The sequence below is a fragment of the Bombina bombina genome, chromosome 3 (assembly GCF_027579735.1).
Source record: "Bombina bombina isolate aBomBom1 chromosome 3, aBomBom1.pri, whole genome shotgun sequence".
Taxonomy (NCBI): domain Eukaryota; kingdom Metazoa; phylum Chordata; class Amphibia; order Anura; family Bombinatoridae; genus Bombina; species Bombina bombina.
Genome location: NC_069501.1, coordinates 132,533,586 through 132,560,381, shown reverse-complemented (window position 1 = coordinate 132,560,381; position 26,796 = coordinate 132,533,586). Strand labels below are relative to the sequence as shown.

Genomic DNA, 26,796 nt, shown 5'->3' with positions numbered 1-26,796 from the left:
TAGGCAAAACTAAATCTTCAAATTTTCATGATTCAGACAGGGCATACAATTTTTATCAACTTACGTCTATATTTTGAATTTACTTCTATTGTCAAATTTGCTTCATTCTCTTGGCATCTTTAGTTGAAGGAGCAGCAATGCACTACTGGGAGCTAGCTGAACACATCTGGTGAGGAAATAAGAGTCGTATACACAAAACCACCAATCAGCAGCTAGCTCCCAGTAGTGCATTACTGCTCCTGAGCCTACCTAAGAATTATTTTCAACAAAGGTAACCAACACAACAAAGCAAACTAGATATAGAAGTAAATTAGAAAGTTGTTTAAAATTGCGTGCTCTGTCTGAATCATAAAAGACAAATTTTGGGTTTCATATCTCTTTAAAACATACACACAAAAAATAACTGTGAAGCTTAGCCCCCATAAATTAATTTGTATAAACTGAATATTTTTCATGCAAAGGTCGCCAAATCCAAACCTGGTATTGAACTTCTGGCTAAAAACGTTTTGTATTATTCTACGTATAGCTATACACAAGCACTGTTAGCTGGGTTCTAAGAAGTATGTGGTTAGCTCAATATTCTTACTGGCTCCTAAAAGTGAAATACATTTGTCCTCTTTAAAAATGTATATAAAAATACAGGGAGAATCATAAAGCAATGTTGTTTAAAAGAGCAAGTCGTCAATGGAAACTATAGCTATAAAATTCTATAATCTGATATACACACAGCTTGTATTTGCCATCACAAGACACAGATGCAATTGTTTCACATTTCTATTCTATCTAGGGTGTTCATTTTTTTTACTTAAAGTGTGGCTGTCAATAACAAGCTGCCTAAGCAGGGGAAGGGCTCCAAGCCTCACACAGGACTGCAGGCAGCTCAGCTAAAGTAAAGACTGAGGAGGGTGTAACTGTCACACTGCCCTATAGTTCAGTTCTCTTTTTCTGCAGAGGAGAGAGGTACGGCAAAAAGTACTGAGTTCTACTACCAAACATATCAGCCAGGCAGATTAAGCCAAGTAAGTGACTCTGCATGAAAGCTGAAGAGGGGGTCCATATTGCTCCTCTGCTGTCTGCAGTTCCTTCACCACACACTTCAGCCGAAAAGAGGTGGAGCACTAAGCAGACTAGGCATCTTATAACACAGGGGGCTTATTGCAGCAGGAATCCTTACATTATAATGTGACTGGACACTTCTGTTCAACCCCCTGCTCTCGCCTATAAATATTATACTATATGACTGTTCATGGAGGAAGCCAATGGGTTGGGCTACTATGCCAACAACACCTGTTTGATCTGAGAAAAAAGGGAATATTTTCCTATGCCTCTGTGCGAGGCCCCATCATGAGTGAGGCCTTAGGCGATCGCCTATTTGGCCTAATGGTAGAGCCGCCTCTGTATATGTGTGTGTGTGTGTATTAGGTACTGGCAGCTGTTTGATGGCAGCCTTTAGTTGGAGGGGGAGGGTTAAAGAGCTTTTTGGAGGAATCAGGAGGTGGGAGGGTTGAGGAGGATCACTTGTGTGGGAGGTGTCAGGTAAGATAATCTCTACAATACAGCTAATATGAACCTTACAAGCTACCTGATTAACCCCTTCACTGCCAGGAATAATAGAAGTGTATTTCACAGCTGCCAAGAGCTGCATTCTAATTACAAAATAACAATAGAAAAGCCATGTATGTCAGCTACTTCTGAACAAATGAGATCCCAGAGAAGCTTTTACAATCATTTGTGTCATTATTGCACAAGCGATATGTAAATAATTTCAGGGAGAAACCCAAAGTTTGTGAAAAAGTTAACAGTTTCATTTTTTATGATTGTATCTGGCGGTGAAATGGTGGCATAAAATTTACCAAACTGGACCTAAATCATTACCTTGGTTTGTCTACTTCAAAAAATATATATATAGTTTTGACAGATAAATAGAAAAACACAAGGCTCCATTTCTGTTTATATGGAGTGATAACAAAAATGCTAACAATTCTCCGGTATTTTGGGCAAATTCTTCTCTGAAATTCCCATTAGCAAAGGGGTTAATATTCGTCCAGTGGAAAAGTACTTATAGCTTCTTTTTTTGCAAATTAACATTTTCATTCTGGCTTTACAAGTGAGCAAACATGTAATCATGTATTAAAGATAATCTTCCATTTTCATTTAACGTTTAGTTATTTAAGACATTGTAGAACAAAATTAGCGTCTCAGAGGATGTTGCTCTACTACAATAGTATAAAAGACTTGTTTTGCACATGGGGCCTTCTCCAGTGATCAACTCAGATGTAATAGATGTGCACATAAAAATATAACAAACTTTTTAATTTACTTCTATGTTAGAGCCCTGTGCTTAGTGTATGTATATACTGTATATATATATATATATATATATATATATATATATATATATATATATAAAACATTTATTTATAGGTACTTTTACAAACAACAAATTATAAGAAAAAAAATCAACAAACTTAAATAGCTATATGATTTTTTTTAATGTGTTTACTTTTAAAAGTTTTCACATTATGTAATACTATTTACTTATATTTCTATAACATACCTCACAGCCATCCCGGATATTGCAGGATTGCCAGAAGTAGAGAGGGCTGCCTGCTCTTATCTTCCAGCTACCCCCATCAGGGCAAATATCCCAGCCTCACTGGGACTACCCCAGCCCCATTGTAGCTAGTGCAAAATAAGAATTTGACACTTTATGAACAGCTGGAAGTTGTAATCATTTTTAAAAGTAATTTTAAAGGGACATAATGTGTTAGAGCACTTTATCATTGGACTATTGCTTGCGTATAGTGTAACTATGTGTTTAACCCTGCAAATAGGTAAACGTATGGGTTAAATGCATTGTTAGAGTCAGCTCCAGGATAGTATTGCATTACTGGGAACTAGCTGACCACATCTGGTGAGCCAGTGACAAGAGGCATATGCGCGTAGCCACAAATCACCAGATAGATTCCAGCAGTGAATGACTGATCCATTACCTACCTAGTTATGCTATTCAACAAAAGATAACAAGATAATAAAGTAAATCTGATAACAAAAGTAAACTGAAAAGTCTCTCAAAATTGCATGCTCTATCTGAATCATAAAAGTTTAATTTTAACTTTAATTTCCCTTTAACAACTATAAGCCTAATGAAAATGATTCACTATAATAGATTTATTTTTCTAATTACTAAAGCAATGACATCATACCAAATCCTATGACATCATACAAAATCCTAGAGAATAATAATTTGTTTATCCTAGAGAATAATAATTTGTTATCCATAAACAAATTTATTTCACTTAAATAATTAAAATGTTTTAATCCTTAATCTAGAACCCCAGAAACATATAATTTGTTAGTATATAACAACCAAAAGTCAAGTTTACCCATATTACATGTTACTTATTTTTTAGGATAGCCTTGTGCATGTCCCAGGCATTTTTTATTTATTTTTTACAGTCCTTGGGGTCGATCCAATAAAAATCGTCGCCCGCAAAAGCTGGCGACGCCAATATTTGCGCGGGTTTGGTATCCTATATACGGCGTAACCTAGAAGTTACGAGCGTATATTTCTGCCGTCGCCCGTAGTTTTTTGGGCCATAGGCAGGTATACCAAACCCGCGCAGTTTGGTATCCAATATACAGCGCAAGGACTTACGTGGCGAAAATGGAGAAATCTTACTCCATTTTCACCTCGCCACAAAAAGCAGCCGTAAGAAGCCTTACGCTGACTATTGGAGCCCCGTAACTCCCTAAACTGGCTGTTAAAATAAACCTAACACCTAACGCATGCGCAATGTCTATCTCCCTGTCAACCGCGATCTGCTAAATAAAACCTAACACCTAACGCATGCGCAATGTCTATCTCCCTGTCAACCGCGATCCCCCGCCGCAATCCCTAATAAAGTATTTAACCCCTAAACCGCCGCCATCTACATAAACACCCCCTACTGTGAGCCCCTAAAACCGCCACCATCTAACTGATCTATCCCCTAATGTGAACCCTTTACACCACCGCCATCTATATTAAAATTATTAACCCCTAATTTAATCTACCTACCCCGCCGCAAGCTATATTATCTATATTAACCCTAAGTATATTATAGTTAATATAGTTATTACATTATATATATTAACTATATTAACCTTAATTATATTAGGGTTAATATAGTTAATATAGTTACTATAGTATTTATATTAACTATATTAACTCTATCTAACCCTAACACCCCTAACTAAATTCTTATTAAATAAATCTAATTCATATTATAAACTAAAATATTCATATTTAAATCTAAATACTTACCTATAAAATAAACCCTAAGATAGCTACAATATAATTAATAATTACATTATAGCTATGTTAGGGTTTATATTTATTTTACAGGTAAATTGTTAATTATTTTAACTAGGTATAATAGCTATTAAATAGTTATTAACTATTTAATAGCTACCTAGTTAAAATAATTACCCAATTACCTGTAAAATAAATCCTAACCTAAGTTACAAATACACCTACACTATTAATAAATTAAATAAACTACAAATATCTATCTAAAAATACAATTAAATAAACTAAACTAAATAAAAAAAAAAACCCACTAAATTACAAAAAATAAAAAAAAGATTACAAGATTTTTAAGCTAATTACACCTATTCTAAGCCCCCTAATAAAATAATAAAGCCCCCCAAAATAAAAAAATTCCCTACCCTATTCTAAATTAAAAAAAGTTCAAAGCTCTTTTACCTTACCAGCCCTTAAAAGGGCCTTTTGTGGGGGCATGCCCCAAAGAAAACTGCTCTTTTGCCTGATAAAAAAAACACAATACCACTCCCCAACATTACAACCCACCACCCACATACCCCTAATCTAACCCAAACCCCCCTTAAATAAACCTAACACTATCCCCCTGAAGATCTCCCTACCTTGTATTCACCCAGCCGGGCCGAATTCTTTAATTTAGAATAGGGTAGGGATTTTTTTTTTTGGGGGGGTTTATTATTTTATTAGGGGGCTTAGAATATGTGTAATTAGCTTAAAAATCTTGTAATCTTTTTTTTATTTTTTGTAATTTAGTGTTTTTTTTTTGTAATTTCGTTTAGTTTATTTAATTGTATTTTTAGATAGATATTTGTAGTTTATTTAATTTATTGATAGTGTAGGTGTATTTGTAACTTAGGTTAGGATTTATTTTACAGGTAATTGGGTAATTATTTTAACTAGGTAGCTATTAAATAGTTCATAACTATTTAATAGCTATTATACCTAGTTAAAATAATTAACAATTTACCTGTAAAATAAATATAAACCCTAACATAGCTACAATGTAATTATTAATTATATTGTAGCTATCTTAGGGTTTATTTTATAGGTAAGTATTTAGATTTAAATATTTTAATTAATAATATTAATATTAGATTTATTTTAATAAGAGTTTAGTTAGGGATGTTAGAGTTAGATAGGGTTATTATACTTTATATATATATAATATAATAACGATATTAACTATATTAACCCTAATATAATTAGGGTTAATATAGTAAATATAGCTGGCGGCGGTGTAGGGGGATTAGATTAGGGGTTAATACATTTATTATAGGTGGCCGCGGTGTAGGGGGATGTAGATTGTAGGCAAAAGAGCAGTTTACTTTGTGACAAAGCCCCGCCAAAAGCCCTTTTAAGGGCTGGCAAAAGAGCTGAATTCTTTGGGGCATGCCCCACAAAAAGCCCTTTTAAGGGCTGGCAAAAGAGCTGTTACTTTGGGGCAATGCCACGCAAAAAGCCCTTTTCAGGGCTATTTGTAGGGTTAGACTTAGGTTTAGTGGTAGGGATAGCTTAGTATTTTAGGGGTTAAATAATTTAATATAGATGGCGGCGGGGTAGGGGGATTAGATTAGGGGTTAATAATTTTTTTTTTAGGGGCTCACTTTAGGGGGTTATAGATTTAATATAGCTGGCGGCGGTTTAGGGGTTAATAACTTTATTAGGTAGCGGCGGGCTCCGGGAGCGGCGGTTTAGGGGTTAATACATATTTTATGATTAGGATAGTGAGGGGGGATAGCGGATAGAGGGTTAGACGTGTCGGGCTATGTTAGGGAGGCGTGTTAGACTTGTCGGGCTATGTTAGGGAGGCGTGTTAGACAGTGCGGGTGATTTAGACTTTAGTCAGGTTTTGTAGGCGCCGGCAGTTTCTAACGTGCCGTAAGTCACTGGCTACGCCAGAAATTTGTACTTGCGCAGATTTCTGGACATCGCTGCTTTATCCGGCTTACGGCACGTTAGCATCTGACGGCGGGGTATATGGGATAGCTCGAGTTGCGAGCTGAAACTGCGGGCGACGCGGGTTCCCTCGCTTGTGCCGCAAACTACGATCTATATCGGATCGCGCCCCTTTTGTTTACCTCCTCTACTGAAACTTTATTCCATGAATCCCCCACTCTGTGCTTCCCCACATTCCTCCTTAATCTGCTATCCTCTAATTTAAGATTGTGACCCTTGTTTTGGTTTTCTTTGTATAGTGAAAATTGCTTTCAACATTATTAATTAAAGGGACAATCTAGTCAGACTTTCATGATTCAGATAGGGCATGCAATTTTAAACAACTTTCCAATATACTTTTATTATTAAATTTCCTTTGTTCTCTTGGTATTCTTTGTTGAAAGCTAAACCTAGATAGGTTCATATGCTAATATCGAAGCCCTTGAAGGCCATCTCTTATCTCAGTACATTTTGACAGCTTTTCCCAGTCAGACACTGCTAGCTGATCTGTGCCATATAGATAAGATTGTGCTCACTCCCTAAAGTTATGGGCTAAAACACAAGTCTGTCCAAAGAACTGAAATAAAGGGGCAGTCTGCAGAGGCTTAGATACAAGGTAATCTCAGAGGTAAAAATTATACTAATATAACAATGTTGAATATCCAAAACTAGGTAATGGGTAATAAAGGGATTATCTATATTTTTAAACAATAACAATTTCGGAGTAGACTGTCCCTTTAAGCCCATTCAAAGTTATAAATGTATACTGATGGCTACAGACTCCTGGTTGTGTAATGGGTCTTTTCATATGCAGAGGGTAGAGGAGGAGGGAGTGTCTGCTTTTGTGGCATTCTCAGCCAATTTTAGTGGGTGTCCCAGCCTAACCTCATCAACATAGCTAAACTGGGAGCTTCTAAGTACATTTTTATACTGGATTGTTATATCCGTATCTGTGCATATTCTTTATAGTAGTGTCTATTACATGCATTTATATGAAAATTGGTGTATTCTCTCCCCTTTAATTTGTTCCCATTGATCCACTTTATCTGCTGGAGTGTATTAAATTGTTTACACGTATTTCCATTACCATTATATTGGCATTTTAAATAGTTTATTTAGCCTGTGGTATCCCCACCCATCCTGAAAGTTTTTGGCCTCAAGGCTAAGTTGTGTTAACACAGCCAGTAGAAGAAAAGATATAAGGTAATAAAATGTTAATTTTCCGTTGTTCTTTCCAAGTATTGGTAATTGGTTTATGGACAGATATAAGATAAAGAAGCATGTATATGTACACAATGTGATAAAGTAATAAGATCTGATTATACCTACAACCTCAACCCATTTTATTAGGTTGTGGCTTCAAAACACAAAATCAGCTAATTCATTTACACAAATAAACCTAAAAAAAGCAAATCTCATGCATTTTATACTCTGCAGCTGGCAAAAAAAGTAATTGGAAATACATTAAGAGAGAAACAATTTTTTAGGATACTGTCCCTTTAAGTCTTTAACAGTTGCCTTTTCTTTTGTACAAAACTCTAAAATGAGAACAAAAAATATGCTATTTTAGACTAGAGAAATCTTTGCAAACATCACGAGATGTTATATCTATCGACAGATGTTAATGGTAAAAAAATATACAGAAAACTGCTGCATGCTAGATAGAATGAGAATATAGTTGCCTGCTGTCTTGATAAAACTACTGGATTACTTTTAAAGCAAGTTTAATTAAAAAGTATACAAGTTGTATACAACTGTGAGTTCCACATGAAACCCCTTAAATAGCGTTAAAAAAAAACCTACATATGCACTTAGATTAATCCTCCTGTTAGTATATGAAACAGCGTTAACCTGGTATTCATTGAACAGTATTTTGGTTACTAATGCAGCTGTTTAAAGTGTTTGATTTGGCTACAGAACAGAAAAATCCTACATACCAATTTCGTGAGCGACGGTAAAAGCTGCATGGAGACCGTCATCCTCAATTACAGCACAGCTGCGTTCAGGCGAGCATATGGTTCCAACGTCTGCCATTCCCAGGGTATCACATGAATGGTGCCCACATAAATCCTGTCCAAGAAGGGAAAAATATAAGTAATGCAAATCATTTTTATACAACAACATGTTGTCAGCCACTTACAAAGAGAAAACCTTTGGCTAACACTCCACATGGTAGTATGGAAAACCTGGACAGAATTACAAATATCACCTGTCCATATAAACACCAGCTTGCCAGCTAGAACGATGGTGTAGAATTTTATGTTTAAACCAGATAAAGATCATGTCTTTGATGATAAAGCTTAACTCTTTCCATACCAGAGTGCTAAGAAGTTAAAATACTATCAACCCCAACTAAACATTTAGATTATTGGCTCTGATAATTCCAAATGAAAAGATTTATTCTGTTCTTCCCTGCCAGTGAAAGGTTTTATTATGTTATTATTTTGCAAAGGTTTCTGGATACATAATTGAACCATACAATAAACTACATTTCATTCTTGTTTTTCCTTTGTTTTTATATTTTTATTATCAAATTTCTTTGTTATCTTGTTATCCTTTGTTGAAAGCCATACCTAGGTAGCCTCAGGATCAACAATGCACTTCTCGGAGCTAGCTGCTGATTGGTGGTTATACATATGTATCTTGTCACTGGCTCAATAGATGTGTTCAACTATCTCCCAGTAATGTATTCCTTTTCTGGAGCAGACTTCAGCTATGTATTTAAGTGCAAAGCAAGAATTAAATACAAAGAGCATTTTATTATTGCACTGTTGTTGTCATATTACACATTAACGATCTGGAATTCTTTCCAATTATAATACAATAGACCCAATTGTAGAAAATGAAAGTGTGTTTACCAAGTTCTAACTTATCTATATTGTTAACTATATTTTTGGCAGTTTGACTTAAACAAACTATTGGCAGGGGATACAATATCCTTTGAGATTACAGTTACTTCTTAAGTGGGTGTAACTTAGAAGGTGTTTCTGATATCACAGTTCTAGTTAGAGTTAAAACATTTGTATTACTGTTTTCTGCCAGCCAGCTAGAAGCAATAAAGTTTGCTTCGTCTGCATCTGCTACTGTGAGGTCTGCTGGGACAGAGAGGGCCTCTACAAACTGCGTTAAAGGCAAATATTCAGTTGAAAGTCATTTATTTACCAAGGAGTAAACCATATAGCATAAATAGTATAGAGTTTTTCATTATATTTACCTTGTAAGGAATACAGTTTTGTTAATTCAGACTCATAGCTATATAACAATTTAAAATATGGAACCTCAAGGGAATAAAGCTCTAATTTCAGTGAGAATTATATTAAATTCAGTTACATGGTTAATTATATTCACTTTAAATTTTGAATTTAATTTTGCGTGTTACATTGAAGTTAGAAATACAAAAATAAACTTTCATGATTCAGATAGAGCACACAATTTTAAACTTGAGAGTTCACTTCCGTTATCAAAATGTGGGCAATTTTTTTAAATGCACATTTTCTAAGGCACCAACTCCTACTGAGCATGTGCAAGACTTTACAGTATCTACATATATGAATTTTGTGATTGGATGAGGGCTGTCATATGATGCAGGGGGAAGGAAAATTAAACTAACTTTGAAATATGTCAGAATAAAATCTGCTATTTATAATTTATTTAATATTCAGACTAAGTACTTTTGCAATTCTTCTGTATTAGGTTATGTTGGTTGGGCTAAGTAGGAGAGAAGAAATTTCCCTCCCTGACACTATTTGTGATTAACAACACCCACATGTCAACAGTCTAAACCCTGATTTGCCTGCACCACTTGAGTGCTCAGCTCTGCCCACAGATTTCCCTTCCACCTATACAGAGTCTGCTCATGGGCTTCTACGATTTAGTCCCCATCCTCCAGGCCCCTGTAGTTCTGCAGGGTTTTCTCCCTCTTCCCAATTAACTACAACCAACTTAGGGCTAGATTACAAGTGGCGTGGTAAAGTTTGTGCATGCGCAATATAGAAATGTGGAGCCTGCATCCATATTACAAGTTATAAGTTAAGTAAACGCACACCACCAAGCACAATCTAAATTTGCACTTGTCGGGTTAGCGCAAGTGAAGACCTTGCATTAAGGGTTAGGACTTTACAAAAAAGTTGCACCAAACACAACATAAATGCATTTGAATAAACTTTTACACTAGCTGATAAAAATTATTCATATGAATTTTAATTAAAAAAAAGTTATAAGGGTTCAAAGGTATATGGTATATGACAAAGTGTTTGAATGGAAAGGTCTATACATACAGTGTATATATATATTTAAAAATAAAATACATAAAAAACATTGGAATGTGAAATATACATAACGCATGTAGGGTTAAATGCACTTGTGCTCAATTGAAGTCAATGGGGGGAAGTTAATGTGGTCACTGTAAACAGCGATTTGCGTGCATCGAGTTTCGATCTCGCGCAAACATTTCACTTTGAACTTGTAATACGGGTGCTAACCCGCATGCATTACATGTTTATTTTCAATGCTATTAAGCATTGAAGCATGAGCGCTAAATACCGCCTCACTTGTAATCTATGCCTAAATTATTAAAATGATCAAATATGGTAATATTTTGTTCACAGCCTACTATAATGCATTCTTTTTCAGCAACTACTATATTTTCATACAATAAAGAAATTAACCTGGATAATTATTCTTAAATGATTTGCTGAGCACTGGCCCAAGGGTTTCATTTACCCTAGACAATACTGAGCACTTGGTTCACACACACACACACTGCGGGAAATAAGCCTCACAGGCCAGTATCTTCTTGTCGTTGCTGTCCCTGCCAAGACCACCTAGTGATGGATTTCAGCCAGCCTTAAAATCACTGTATGGAAGCAGAACTGACGGAGAAAGTAGGGGGGAGGGAGAAGCCGTTGATACTGGAGCTTACTCAACCTGGGGAGGGTCCGTCTGAGGCAACTACTGTCCTCAGAGGCTCCTGACTTAAGTAAACCATAGCCTATAGGCCCCTTTTACATTTGCTTTTTGATGCTGTTGCTCCCCTGATTGCAATGCACCTTTGACTCCCAAAGCAGCCACCTAGGTTTGTCTAATGGAAGGGTCGGCCTTGGCAAAGCCCCATAAAAAAACTGGAAAACCAAAGTTTTAATAGTTTTGGGTAACTGACCAGGTGCCTTATCTATCACAGATACCACTATAACTTTAAAAACACAGTCCATAAATAATCATATATAAAATACTTTAATAATTAAAGTTAAAAATATGTATCATTAAATATGATAAACTATTGTAAGTATCTATACATATAAATATGCAGTTAAGTGTATGTAGTTTGTAAAATATACACCTTATTATTTGTGAAAATCTCTAAAAAATAAAATTAAACCTGTGTTATAGACACTGACATTGAAAGCAATATAAATAATTTAGTAAAATGATAGGAAGGAAGTGGACCTGAATTCAGGGAACAAAGCCAATGATAAGCATTAATGCTACTGTGTAATAGTATAATGTAACTCATCAAAAAGCAGAATATCAGATTGCAAAGAGCTTTGTCATCAAGGGTATATTTTAGTTTAAAGGAAAGAAGATTCAGCACCTGTGTGCCCTTAACAAGACTGCAAGCTGCAGGTCCCTGCACATGAACCCAATACTGTAAATTAAAAATAAATACAGAAGAATAGGCCTCTGCCTAGGGCAGCAGGAATTGGGAGTGGATAGGGAGTTATGACAGGTATTTGTATGGCATGATGCCTTCCTATTGCTTAGCTCTATCATTGTTTTATGCTATTACTTTATTCCAAATCAATGATCACTGGCTCTAGTGGGAGTGCATAACCGATCCATGCAACCATGGGTTCTGTTTGAGAGAAATATATGAGGCAAATATAAGGTAACAATGTTGGGGTGGGGGGGTTCACAGGCAGCCCATTTCTCAGTGCCTAAGTGCTGCACAAAAAAATACTTAAATACAACGGAGCCTATTTATCAAACTCCAGATGGATAAAGATTCCAGCTGGGAGCCTGTCCTCCAGACATAGTGGCAAGCGGACAGCATCTGCTGACTGCATTTGCGATTGCTCAAGCGATTGCTTATGTAGCGACACCAGCTGCTCTTGTGCAACCAATTGTGCGAGAGCAGAGATTGTCAATAACTTTGGTCATATTTGAACAATATTTAAACTCTGCCACCCTTGAGGTAGAGGAGAGGTTAAGTAGCAGACGTCTTAATAATATAGACTCAAGCACAACTGGTGCTTCGAAGCTGCATCCTCAGATTCATAAATGGAGCCCAATGTTTTTGTTTTCATTCCACTATTAGGCACATAAAGATGCATATGCAAAATATCACCTGTAAAATGTAAATTAAATAAAAACAATAACACTTTAGCTGTCTCTAGTAGCCAAGGAGTTAACATATCTCACCAAGCACATAACTGGAGATCTGCCATACCTCCACACTATGTTCCAATCTCAAAGTATGACAATCATATGCCCTGCGTCACCACAACAACGTGCTTGGGTCCAATCATATTATTGTAGTTTTATTATGCCAATAAAGTCCCATATTTGCTGCTGTTTATATATTTTTTTACTGGCTATCCATCTGTCTGAGCTCCAGTATATGCAAAATACGGCTGCCAGATTCATCCTCCTCACTCGCAACTTTTCATCTGTCACTTGCTTTGCAAATCCTATTCCCTCTAAAATTACATTTCAAATTCTTTCTCCGATATAAATCTCTTCAATCATGGATGTTGTTACCAGGCGGAGGACCAGATGGGGCCTTATGGATCTGTGGGCTTGGTCACTTCACTGCTGAGCAAACAAATTCAGGAAGCTCGTCTGGCTCCTATAAATATATATATACTGTATATATAAATACATATGTATGTGTTTGTGAATATATGCATATAAACAATGAGAAGTATTTAAGGGTAGACGGTCCATACTTCAAATATTGACCTGAGCCCATTTGTTTCTAGCCCCTTTCTTCAGTGAAGCCCACCCTGTTTATTTTAAAGAGGTGGGCGGTATGGCATGTGATTGGCTGTAATGCTCACTGTCTTTAAAGGGATATAAAGTCATAATTCAAATGTGCATCTATGCATTTCAGTTTTAAATAGCATGTTTTAAAGGCATATGCACATATGTTATATGGGACTAGAGGATTTGGATTCAAACACCATGCCTCCTCAGAGTGTTTTTCGATGTGTGTTGCAGGAGGAAAGACATAATTTGTGTCATATAACTCACTGCTGACTCACAGCATATGTGCATATGCCACTGAAAAACAATAACAATTTTTACTAGAAGTATTTTTGCAAATGGAAGCATATTGTAAAAATGCTTTTATTTAAAATTGAAAGGATCCCATGAACATTTCAATTTTGACATTTCTATCTCTTTAAGGTGAAAACAAAATAGCTTCAGGAAAAGGGTGGCTGATGAGCTAAAGTAAACTTAATAAACATATACTTCTATAGTCAATATCAAGGTTGAGTAGACATGATGGATCTGTGTACTTTAATGTTTAAAACATACCATTTACTGTCCCTTTAAATGGCATTTATTATCCAACTTTCTAATGCAAAACATTGCATGCTCTAATTTGTTAAAGCATTTACTTGTTAGATTATTAAATAGTAGAGGAGCATGGATGTAACCCCAGCAAGCCTTGCAGCTGTCTAGTAGAAAAAGGCTGGCGGTTTGCAGGGTCATGTGACTTCTGACTGGCTAACCAGCCATGTTCTGCTTGCAGCTCTTCAGCAGGACAGGGTTTGTGCCGGTGGAGGACACCAGTGAGTCTGAAATGCATATTAGGGTTCAAGCCCTTGAGTCTAAAATGAATGTGGTAAAAGGCAACGTACAAGCCTGGGCAGACAAATTTAACCTCTTTTTCCTGCTTCATCTTCTCAAGAATTTTCTCCCACCCTCCTGCCTGGCGAGGAGTGAATGTGTGTTTAGTCAGTGTCTAAACTTTAATATAGTTTCCACCTTTACTTGTTAGGACAACTCAAACAATGTGGGGTTTCCCTACTGGGTTGGAATATGTGCACGCTCGCTGGTGGGCACCCTGAGGTTGAGCAGAGAGTAAGCCAAGTGACGGATGTTTGAGGTAGTGAGGGGTGACATCCACTAGATTGTGGTCTTGGTGTTAGAGATGTGGTGGAGATGTATCTTTAGTAATGTAAGTTGCAAAAAAGTTTAGTTATAGTTTTTGTTTAATAATTGAAAGGGACATAAAACTTATATGTTAAATCACTTGAAAGTGATGCAGTGTAAAAAAATAAAAATCTGTCAAGAAAATATCACCTGAACATCTCTTTGTAAAAAAGAAAGACATTTTACCTCAAAATTTCTTCAGCTTACAATAGTATTTGCTTTGTGAACAGTTATCTTTCAGCTACTACCAACGTGTTATTATGTCACACTATGGTTTATGAGATTTCATAGTAAAATCCCAGGACTTGCATCCTGATTGGCTGCTTAAAGTCCCTTTAAAATAGAATCTGGCTACTGAGGACATTTTGAGATAAACTATCTTTATTTTTACATACAGATGTTCAGATGATATTTTCTAGTCAGCTTTTCAAATGCTTCAGCATTTCATGTACCTTTCATAAATGCCCCCGTGATAGGTGATCTTCCAACTCCATGAGTCTGCATCTTTTTTGTTATGTACAGGCATACCTTGTTTTACTGCTCTTCACTTTTTTGTGCTTTGCAGATATTGCTCTTTTTACAGATAGCTCAGCATGCTAAGGCACTGTGGCTGAGCTCTGTAGCATCCCAAGGGTTGCAGGTTTGATCCCCGTCGAGGTCGACTCAGCCTTTCATACTTCTGAGGTCGATAAAATGAGCAGCGCCTTGAGACCATTACGGGTGATTAGCCGCGCTATACAAGTACCCATACATACATACAAATTGAAGGTTTGTGGCAACCCTGTGTTGAGCAAATCTATAGGTGGCATTTTCCTAACATATATAAACATAAAAACCCATAACTACACATGTATACACATATATAGACACACCTATATATATATATATATATATATATATACCATCAGCAAAAAGATTATGACACACTGAAGGCTCAGATGATGAGTTAAATCCCTTGTGTTTAACCTATTTGCAAAGGTTAAATGCATAGTTACCCAGAGTAAGGACAGTATATGCCATAATGAGTATTAAAACATTTTTGCAGGTTGCAACACACAGCTAAGGTGCATAGTAAACTGGTCACTAGGCTGGGCAGGCATAGCTCTGCCAAAAAGTGGGAGGTAGGGACAGACAACATGGTGTGACTGTATCTACAGATACAAACAAACCCTATAAACCCATATACATGTATGTATGTTTATATACACATGCTGGACAGGTCGAGATATACACATTTAAATGGAATAATAGAAAAAAATAGATATATACATAAACTGCTGGGCACAGAACCTTCTGCACTGGCCCTCATTCCATCATCAAGAGTTGCCAGGGGGGCAATTGCCACCCTGTCCTCTGGACCAGTCCACCCCTGCAATATTTAGAAAGCCTCTCAAATGAAAATCCATAAAAATTCAGTAATAGAATGCTATTTCCGATTTTTTAATGTTACTTTTTTTCGAATGTTCATAATTAGATTGAATATCCACATTCGAAATTTTGAATGCAATTTTCGATTTAACCAATATTTCAATAGTTCATGTGGTAGGGAATTTAGTAAATTGATACATAATACCACATGAAGTTCAATAGTTCATGTGGTAGGGAATTTAGTAAATTGATACATAATAGATATAAATATATCAATTTGATTGTCTTTATTTCAAATATTGAATAATTTGAATATTACATTTAAAGAGAGCATTGGAAATACTATTACAAATATATTGATAAAACATTTTGAATTCAAATATTGCATAATTCAAATCGATTAGAAAACTTTTAAATGAATATTAAATTTAAAGAAAGCAATAGAAATATTATTACATTAAAATGAATGTTAGAATGTTGTACAAATATTCGAAATTCAAAACGAACTAACGAATATGTTAAAATTTGTTTCATTTCTCAAGTGTTTTGCGACGCATTCGCCCATCCCTACACTCAAGTTTCAAAATTAAAGGTGAAAGATTTGAAACACAGGTAAAGAAAGTCAACATGTGGCAAAAGCCAGAGGACTGGAGAGCGACAAACAAAATAAGGGGTTACATATGGTAGAGTCAGGATTTGTGAAATGATAGCGCATGGAAAGTCATGCAGCATGAGGGATATGTCTTGTAAATGCCAGAGCTGTGGGAACTGCAGATGATTGTTATTTCACAGTGATTATATAAGCCAACACTAATTAAGGGTAGGATAATGAGAAGGGAGAAACGTTACTTCTTAAATTGAAAATGTATTTTTGTGGAAAAATGTTTTTTGTTTTTTTTGTTTTTATTAGCATCAAAATAAAACCGACTGTGTTCCTATCCTTAGATTATAAAAATGACTTCAGAATATATCTAGGCAAGTGCACTAATTGCATATGGTTAGACAAATGTCAGCAGGTTAATACAATTATCGACAGGAAATATTTGCAAATACATTTTACAAAGCAACTTTGAACTTTGACTGTGCACTGATAGACATAAGGAGGGATTAAATGCCTAGTTCGGTCATTTTCAGGAACAAAAATCCTATAACCTTTAAAGGTCCACTAAACCCAAAATCCTACTTTCATGATTCAGATAGAACATACAAATTTAAACAACATTACAATTTACTTCTATTATTTATTTTGCTTCATTTTTTAGATATCCTTATTTGAAGAAAAAGCAATGCACATGAGTGAGCCAATCACATGAGGCTTCTATGTGCAGCAACCAATCAGCAGCTACTGAGCATATCTAGATATGCTTTTCAGCACAGAATATCAAGAGAAGAAAACAAATTAGATAAAAGAAGTAAATTAGAAAGATGTTTAAAATGGCATTCTCTTTCTAAATCATGAAAGAAAAAAATGTTGGTTTCATGTCCCTTTAACTCTTAAAATCTATGTATAATAACTTAGTGATTGAATAGACACACATGAACAGAAATTGGAAGGACAAATCATAATAACATAAGGACAGCATTTCTTTGAAACTCAAAAAAAAAAAAGATGACAAGTGAGTGAATAACTCAAAATCAGCAGAGGTCAGCGGCCCAACCAGGGACTATCTCAAGACAATATAGGGTGTTAAGGAGCTCTTCTGGCCTACCTACCTGAGGTAAGATGCACCCCAGTCTACCACCTGAAGCATCCTCCCCTCTCTATCAGCCTGGCCATCACTCCACCCATCTGCCAATGCACTCAAAGACCAAAACCTCCTTTTATCAGAAGGTAAATGTACATAAGGGTTCTGTTAGACAGCACAAGCCCAGCACAAACTGGTAGGAGACAAACATTAAAAACCATGGGATTACCTAGCCTAGTTCAGATAGCCGTACTCTCCCAGGGATTACTATTAGCAACTCAAAGGAAGCTGTAAGCACTCGCCCCATCATCAGGCATATCCAATGAAGGAAGGGCAGGGGAAATGCTGTCTTCAAAGGAACAAATAAGAATATGTAATAACTAAACAACATATTAATAGGTAAGGGCTAGATTACAAGTGGAGTGCTACATTATCGCATGCGTGCGATAATTAATTAGCCATTACAAGTGGCTGGTTATTTCTACCGCAAGCTCACGGTAGCAATTAGTGCTTATAAAATTAACCAGAGATCAGATCTCTGTTTAATTTAATAAATTTGACCCAAATGCCCCCAAAATACAGTGTAGTGTAGGTTATTAAAAAAATAAAGATGGCAGCATCTTTATTATTTAATAAAATAACTACACTAGGCAGTATTTGGGGGTTAAAATTGGTGGGAGTGGGGTGTTAGAAAAAAACGTCACTGAAAAGTGCCTTAACATAGCAGTCTATGGGAACAGTAAATATATATGTATGTGCTTAAATACATATATATTTATGTGTTAATGTGTATACTTACTGTGCTTATATACATATATATTTATGTCTTAATATGTGTATACTTACTGTGTTTATATACATATATATTTATGTGTTAATATGTGTATATTTACTGTGCTTATATACATATATATTTATGTGTTAATATGTGTATATTTACTGTGCTTATATACATATATATTTATGTGTTAATATGTGTATACTTACTGTGCTTATATACATATATATTTATGTGTTAATATGTGTATACTTACTGTGCTTATATACATATATATTTGTGTTAATATGTGTATACTTACTGTGCTTATATACATATATATTTATGTGTTAATATGTGTATACTTACTGTGCTTATATACATATATATTTATGTGTTAATATGTGTATATTTACTGTGCTTATATACATATATATTTATGTGTTAATATGTGTATACTTACTGTGCTTATATACATATATATTTATGTGTTAATATGTGTATACTTACTGTGCTTATATACATATATATTTGTGTTAATATGTGTATACTTACTGTGCTTATATACATATATATTTATGTGTTAATATGTGTATACTTACTGTGCTTAAATACATATATATTTATGTGTTAATATGTGTATACTTACTGTGTTTATATACATATATATTTATGTGTTAATATGTGTATATTTACTGTGCTTATATACATATATATTTATGTGTTAATATGTGTATACTTACTGTGCTTATATACATATATATGTATGTGTTAATATGTGTATATTTACTGTGCTTATATACATATATATTTATGTGTTAATATGTGTATACTTACTGTGCTTATATACATATATATTTATGTGTTAATATGTGTATACTTACTGTGCTTATATACATATATATTTATGTGTTAATATGTGTATACTTACTGTGCTTATATACATATATATTTGTGTTAATATGTGTATACTTACTGTGCTTATATACATATATATTTATGTGTTAATATGTGTATACTTACTGTGCTTATATACATATATATTTATGTGTTAATATGTGTATATTTACTGTGCTTATATACATATATATTTATGTGTTAATATGTGTATACTTACTGTGCTTATATACATATATATTTATGTGTTAATATGTGTATATTTACTGTGCTTGTATACATATATATTTATGTGTTAATATGTGTATACTTACTGTGCTTATATACATATATATTTATGTGTTAATATGTGTATACTTACTGTGCTTATATACATATATATTTATGTGTTAATATGTGTATACTTACTGTGCTTATATACATATATATTTATGTGTTAATATGTGTATACTTACTGTGCTTATATACATATATATTTATGTGTTAATATGTGTATACTTACTGTGCTTATATACATATATATTTAAAAATGCTGCCATTGCTGCGCTACTTACCCCCTTCACTGCGCTGAAGTTCTGATGCCGTCTCTGACGGTATCAGAATGAGGCTCCCATGGGAGCCGATGGAAGCTCTCTCTCATGAACACAATGTTTCCAAGCAATGCGAATGCGATGTCGTTTTCGCATTGCTGACAACTTGTAATACTAGCACACATTAGCGTGCGCTATTACAAAGTGGTGCGCAAATATCGCTTTTATGAAAGTGATATTTAGCACTTCACTTGTAATCTGGCCCTAAGTAAAGTCAAATTTGCAACAGTGTATCCATATGTGTATACTTACTGTGCTTATATACATATATATTTATGTGTTAATATGTGTATATTTACTGTGCTTATATACATATATATTTATGTGTTAATATGTGTATACTTACTGTGCTTATATACATATATATTTATGTGTTAATATGTGTATACTTACTGTGCTTATATACATATATATTTGTGTTAATATGTGTATACTTACTGTGCTTATATACATATATATTTATGTGTTAATATGTGTATACTTACTGTGCTTAAATACATATATATTTATGTGTTAATATGTGTATACTTACTGTGTTTATATACATATATATTTATGTGTTAATATGTGTATATTTACTGTGCTTATATACATATATATTTATGTGTTAATATGTGTATACTTACTGTGCTTATATACATATATATGTATGTGTTAATATGTGTATATTTACTGTGCTTATATACATATATATTTATGTGTTAATATGTGTATACTTACTGTGCTTATATACATATATATTTATGTGTTAATATGTGTATACTTACTGTGCTTATATACATATATATTTATGTGTTAATATGTGTATACTTACTGTGCTTATATACATATATATTTGTGTTAATATGTGTATACTTACTGTGCTTATATACATATATATTTATGTGTTAATATGTGTATACTTACTGTGCTTATATACATATATATTTATGTGTTAATATGTGTATATTTACTGTGCTTATATACATATATATTTATGTGTTAATATGTGTATACTTACTGTGCTTATATACATATATATTTATGTGTTAATATGTGTATATTTACTGTGCTTGTATACATATATATTTATGTGTTAATATGTGTATACTTACTGTGCTTATATACATATATATTTATGTGTTAATATGTGTATACTTACTGTGCTTATATACATATATATTTATGTGTTAATATGTGTATACTTACTGTGCTTATATACATATATATTTATGTGTTAATATGTGTATACTTACTGTGCTTATATACATATATATTTATGTGTTAATATGTGTATACTTACTGTGCTTATATACATATATATTTAAAAATGCTGCCATTGCTGCGCTACTTACCCCCTTCACTGCGCTGAAGTTCTGATGCCGTCTCTGACGGTATCAGAATGAGGCTCCCATGGGAGCCGATGGAAGCTCTCTCTCATGAACACAATGTTTCCAAGCAATGCGAATGCGATGTCGTTTTCGCATTGCTGACAACTTGTAATACTAGCACACATTAGCGTGCGCTATTACAAAGTGGTGCGCAAATATCGCTTTTATGAAAGTGATATTTAGCACTTCACTTGTAATCTGGCCCTAAGTAAAGTCAAATTTGCAACAGTGTATCCAACACACTGATTCCTTACCACTCCTTATCAGGCATTAACCCTTAGGGCGTTCCAAACCCGCAAGGTGCTTTACACAATTATTATAATGCAAAAATAAAATGCTCTAATTTGTTAAAACCTGTAACATTTTGCACTTGTATTGTCAGTGTGTTTTTCCAGTGATCACATTCCTAAAATCCATCTGCCAAAATTTTGACCTACTGAAAACAACATATTTTTTTTATCAAAAACCAAATTTGGGGAATTAAAAGTCAACACCAGAATTTTTGTTGTTTAAAAAGATAGATAATCCCTCTATTACCCATTCCCCAGTTTTGCATAACCAACACAGTTATAATAATACAGGTTTTACCTCTCTAATTACCTTGTATCTATGCCTCTGCAAACTGCCCCTTTATTTCAGTTCTTTTGACAGACTTGCATTTTAGCCAATCAGTGCTCACTCCTAGGAGCTTCACGTGCGTGAGCTCAATGTTATCTATATGAAACACATGAACTAATACCCTCTAGTGGTGAAAAACTGTCAAAATGCTTTCAGATTAGAGGTGGGCTTCAAGGTCTTAGAAATTAGAATATGAACCTCCTAGGTTTGGCTTTCAACTAAGAATACCAAGAGAACAAAGCAAAATTGGTGATACAAGTAAATTGGAAAGTTGTTTAAAATCACATGCCCTATTTAAATCATGAAAGTTTTTTTTGGACTTGACTGTCCCTTTAAGGACAAACAAAATGTTAATTTCTGGGGTTTAGTAATTACGTCACAGGTTAAAGTTTATGTATGTGGATTGATAGTGAAGCTTATAGGTGACATGTGTGCAATTAACCTTTTATGCCCCAAAGCCAGAGATATGTTTGTATGTCTCTTTAAGAGATGTAAACAGAGGCCTTAGTATGTATGCTTGATAGTTTATTAATGTTGCTAGTTTTTATTAGTTGATAGGGGCTTATTAGTATAATTCTTATCTTTAATTGAGCAGAAAGGGTATGTATCTAATTGATAACAGTTCTTCCTAACATCATCCAATATGGCAGCAGGCAATTTCAGTGTGTTTTGCCTATGTGCAATAATTTAAAAAATGCCCTGTTGTTATTATGTCCTTTTAGCTGTGGAATTCAATACGTAAAAATCTGCCTCGAAAATGTGTCTTTAAATATTGAGAATTTGTATTGCCATCAGCCAAACTGCACTGACAAATATTAATTATAAAGTCATTTATCACCAAACCAATAATAAAAAAAAGGGATGATGATAAAGAATGTCAATAGCTGATTGTTTCAACATTGAAAAAGGCTGATTTGTAGCTGTGAACATGCCAATAATTATCAGATAGAAACCTTAAAGGGAAACTGAACCCAATTTTTTTCTTTCATAATTCAGATAGAGCATGCCATTTTAAAGGGACACTGAACTCAAATTTTTTCTTTCGTAATTCAGATAGAGCATGGAATTTTAAGCAACTTTCTAATTTACTCCTATTATCAAATGTTCTTCATTCTCTTGGTATGTTTATTTGAAAAGCTTAAAATGTAAGTTTAGATGCCGGCCCATTTTTGGTGAACAACCTGGGTTATCCTTGCTGATTGGAGAGCAATAAACAAGTGCTCTCCATGGTTCTGAACCAAAAATGTGCTGGTTCCTTATCTTAGATGCCTTCTTTTTCAAATAAAGATAGCAAGAGAACGAAGAAAAATTGATAATAGGAGTAAATTAGAAAGTTGCGTAAAATTACATACTCTATCTGAATCATCAACTTTCTAATTTACTCCTTTTATCAATTTTTTTTCATTCTCTTGCTATCTTTATTTGAAAAAGAAAGCATCTAAGCTAAGGAGCCAGCCAATTTTTGGTTCAGACCCCAGGCAGCACTTGTTTATTGGTTTATCCACCAATCAGCAAGAACAACCCAGGTTGTTCAACAAAAATGGGCTGGTATCTAAACGCACATTCTTGCTTTTCAAATAAAGATTCCAAGACAATTAAGAAAATGTGATAATAGGAGTAAGTTAGAAAGTTGCTTAAAATTGCCTGCTCTATCTGAATCACAAAAGAAAAAAATTGGGTTTAGTGCCCCTTTAAGGGATTCAATTAACTATATTGTGGGAGTAATTTAAACCTTAACCAAAATGATGACATGATGAAAGATGGAGGTAAGACCGTATAGGTAATTTATTTAAAAGGCATTCCACTTAAATAACTTAAATAACTATAAAAAACATCAAGGTATTTCATATATAAAACATAACAATTTAAATATATGTATATATTACATGTGTAAATGTACATATATAGATATAGGGACAGCAATCAAATCCTACGTAACCCATATGAAGCGGATAGCAGGCCCAGGCAAACTGACACAAAGCGGAGCCAAGCTACAACGCCCTACCAGACAGAAGGAATTACTCGAGCTGTTCGGCCCTCTGCGAACCAGGAGGAACTTCCTCTGGCACACGCCTAGGGATGTCGCTCCCCCCGTAATGGCTGTCACTCCTCCCCGCTCTCTGTCTGCAGCCTGGGCCAAGACCGTTCACCTACGCTAGGGTGCAATACCACTCCAACCATAGGAGCCCTAACTCCATGCACACATTCACTCCACCTCCTAAGGCCCTTAACCCTGAAATAGTTTCAAGCTAAAATTCAGCCCTACACTTTCAATATCAAGTTCTGAGCAGAACATGTTGCTATGAACTAATTAGAAGTGGCATATTCATATAGTTGCCAGTCACCAAGAGTTAGCAAAGGATACTTGTAGCTAAGACAAAGTATGTTATACTTGCATTTGAATATTACTTAAATTACTGTTAAAATCCTGTACACCGTGCAATGTACACATTATGTTTTTAATCACTTGACATATTCCATTGTTTAAAATCCTATTACCCAAAGAGCTCCTTTTTTTATATTTGCACTTTTATTCCTAAAATTCTTTGGTCACAATTACATATATCCTTATGTGGCTGATATAAATTTACACTTCTTAATAAAAGTTATCCAGCATGTAGCTAACCCCTCAAACCTCCTAATGTTGTTTGGAAATGAGTAGCCTTAATTTGCCTTGCAAAATAAAAAAATAATTTTACATGATTATCTAGAAACCTTTGATTTTCGGCCAAGTGAAAAGCTTAATCAGAGCTCGAAATTACCCCTTAGATGCTAGAGTAGGGTACAATGCCCTTTTTAGCAGTCAAGGGTTAATCAGGAAAATTAAATGGATTTTAAAGGTTATTTTGACATTTGGGATTCTGGATTGCAAATGCTTGATGTAGATACTGTTTTGTCCTTAATGTTTTTTAGCATTTCACTACATTTGCCCCCCATTGATAATGGAAAGATATTATGTACTGGAAAGCGTATTATGGGTCATTAAAATGAACAGGCTAAAAGGTCTTCCTCTGCTGAAAAACTGATGTATAAAAAACTCCACTTAGAAATGCGATCTGCAGTAAAAAGCCACATAAGTCACATTAATATATTTTTTGGGTGTAGTCAACATTACTAAAAATTCCTTTCTTTATGTAGATGCTTATTTAAAAATGTAATGTTATTTCTCAAACATTTCAGTATGGCATAAAATAATAGATTATAATGTATGTGTGATGCAAGAAATCGTTTTACATATTAAACCCATGTGCTGATCTGTTTTGGAGCTTTAGATGCTGCTCACAATTCTGCCCTATTGTAGGCCCTACTGTAGAAACTCACACACACACACACACACACACACATATATATATATATATATATACTGTGTGTATGTATATATATATATATATATATATATATATATATATGTATATATATATATATATATATATATATATATATATAATGTATAATGAAAGATTTCCGAGGGGAAAGGTAGCAAAGAACCAGAGACAAAAGACTTTGTATGCTTGTATTTATTCAGCAAAGTTGCCAAGTATCAGGTAGATAGACAAAACGACACCTGAGCCTCTGATGAAGCGCATGTGCGCATGCGCGAAATGCGTCAGGTGTCATTTTGTCTATCTACCTGATACTTGGCAACTTTGCTGAATAAATACAAGCATACAATGTCTACAAAAATACAAAAGTCTGTCATAATACTGAGAAAAGGGAGCAGCCTGCACAGGCTTAGATACACGTTAATCACAAAGGTAAAAAGTATATTAATATAACCGTGTTGGTTATGCAAAACTGCGGAATAGTTAATAAAGGGATTATCTATCTTTTAAACAATAACAATTCTGGAGTAGACTATCCCTTAAAAAAATATACTCATTACAGTCGGCTTTGTCACTAATCACTGGATTAAGACCTTGGTTTCCGCAGCCAAAGGGTTAACGTGTATTTATAAATCTGCTGCTTTAGGAATATCAAGTCAACTGTCAGCCTCAGCTGCTGACACTCTTTTCAACATATTTTGAGATTTTTAAGCATCATACTTAAATAACATTTCAGGAACCCTGCACCTTAGTGATAAGAAAGTCTTTGATTTATGGGAAAAATTTCAGTTATACTTATCCATGTTATATAAGACAGGTTTCTTTCCTGTGCCTCTGGCATCAACATTTTGATTTTACGCTCTTTTGGTCAGGGAATAATAATGCCTCTAAAAATTCTCTGTACACCATGTCAGCACTACACGAGCTAAAACATTATTATTAATAACTTTCATGTTTTCCAAGACACATCACTTGCCCCAAAAGGATTATTAAATTGCAATAAAATGTTTCAGCTAAGAAAAAAAAAAACACACACACACACAAGATTCTATTTTTGATCTTATTTAGAGCAGATGGTGCATTTTACAACATCTCTGAGGTGGTGAAACTTCAAGTGAAAAATTGAGGGATGACTGCATGGTAAATTACATTTGCAAGAGTACTCTGATGAATAATCTGCTGGAGTAGATTGCAGCACAAGTCCTCTAGGACCCTAAAGAGATGAGATTTTATAAATGTTCTTTTGAATGTGGGTCATATAAAGTAGCTGACTTTTTTTTTTTAAATGACAATAATTAAAAATATAGAGAAGTACATAAATAATGAGATATTGAGGATGTTCTCATCTAGTGGAAATATCTGCAGGGCAGACAAAGAAAAAAAAGTGGGCAAGATCCCAGCTAATGAGCAAAAGGTGAGCACTATTCCATACATAAAATGTAGCCACAAATCTGTAAGCACTACACAGGGTGCTGAACCAAAAATAGTCTGGCTCCTAATTGCTTTTCAAATAAAGATAGCAAGAGAACAAAGAAAAATTGATAATAGGAGTAACTTACAAAGTAGCTTAAAATTGAATGCTCTTTCTGAATCATGAAAGACAAAAAATTGGGTTTAGTATCCCTTTAATGAATCGAAGCAGCAGGCACTTCACAGACAAACATGCTATCACATGCATTCACAGTATAGACACACACTTGTATAAACTCAGCTTAAGAGACACATACACAGACATAATGAAAGCTAGGTTTGCCACCCAGGAATCTTATAAT

General features: G+C 34.4%; 1 protein-coding gene across 1 annotated transcript in view; it reads right to left on the bottom strand.

The window, feature by feature from the left end:
* Positions 1-26,796, bottom strand: part of ADAMTS5 (ADAM metallopeptidase with thrombospondin type 1 motif 5) — a 142,206-nt gene that overhangs the window by 96,444 nt on the left and 18,966 nt on the right. The window contains exon 2 of the mRNA XM_053705994.1: positions 8,197-8,329. Within this exon, the coding sequence (XP_053561969.1) occupies positions 8,197-8,329 (133 nt within the window). The remainder of the gene's footprint in view (positions 1-8,196; positions 8,330-26,796) is intronic.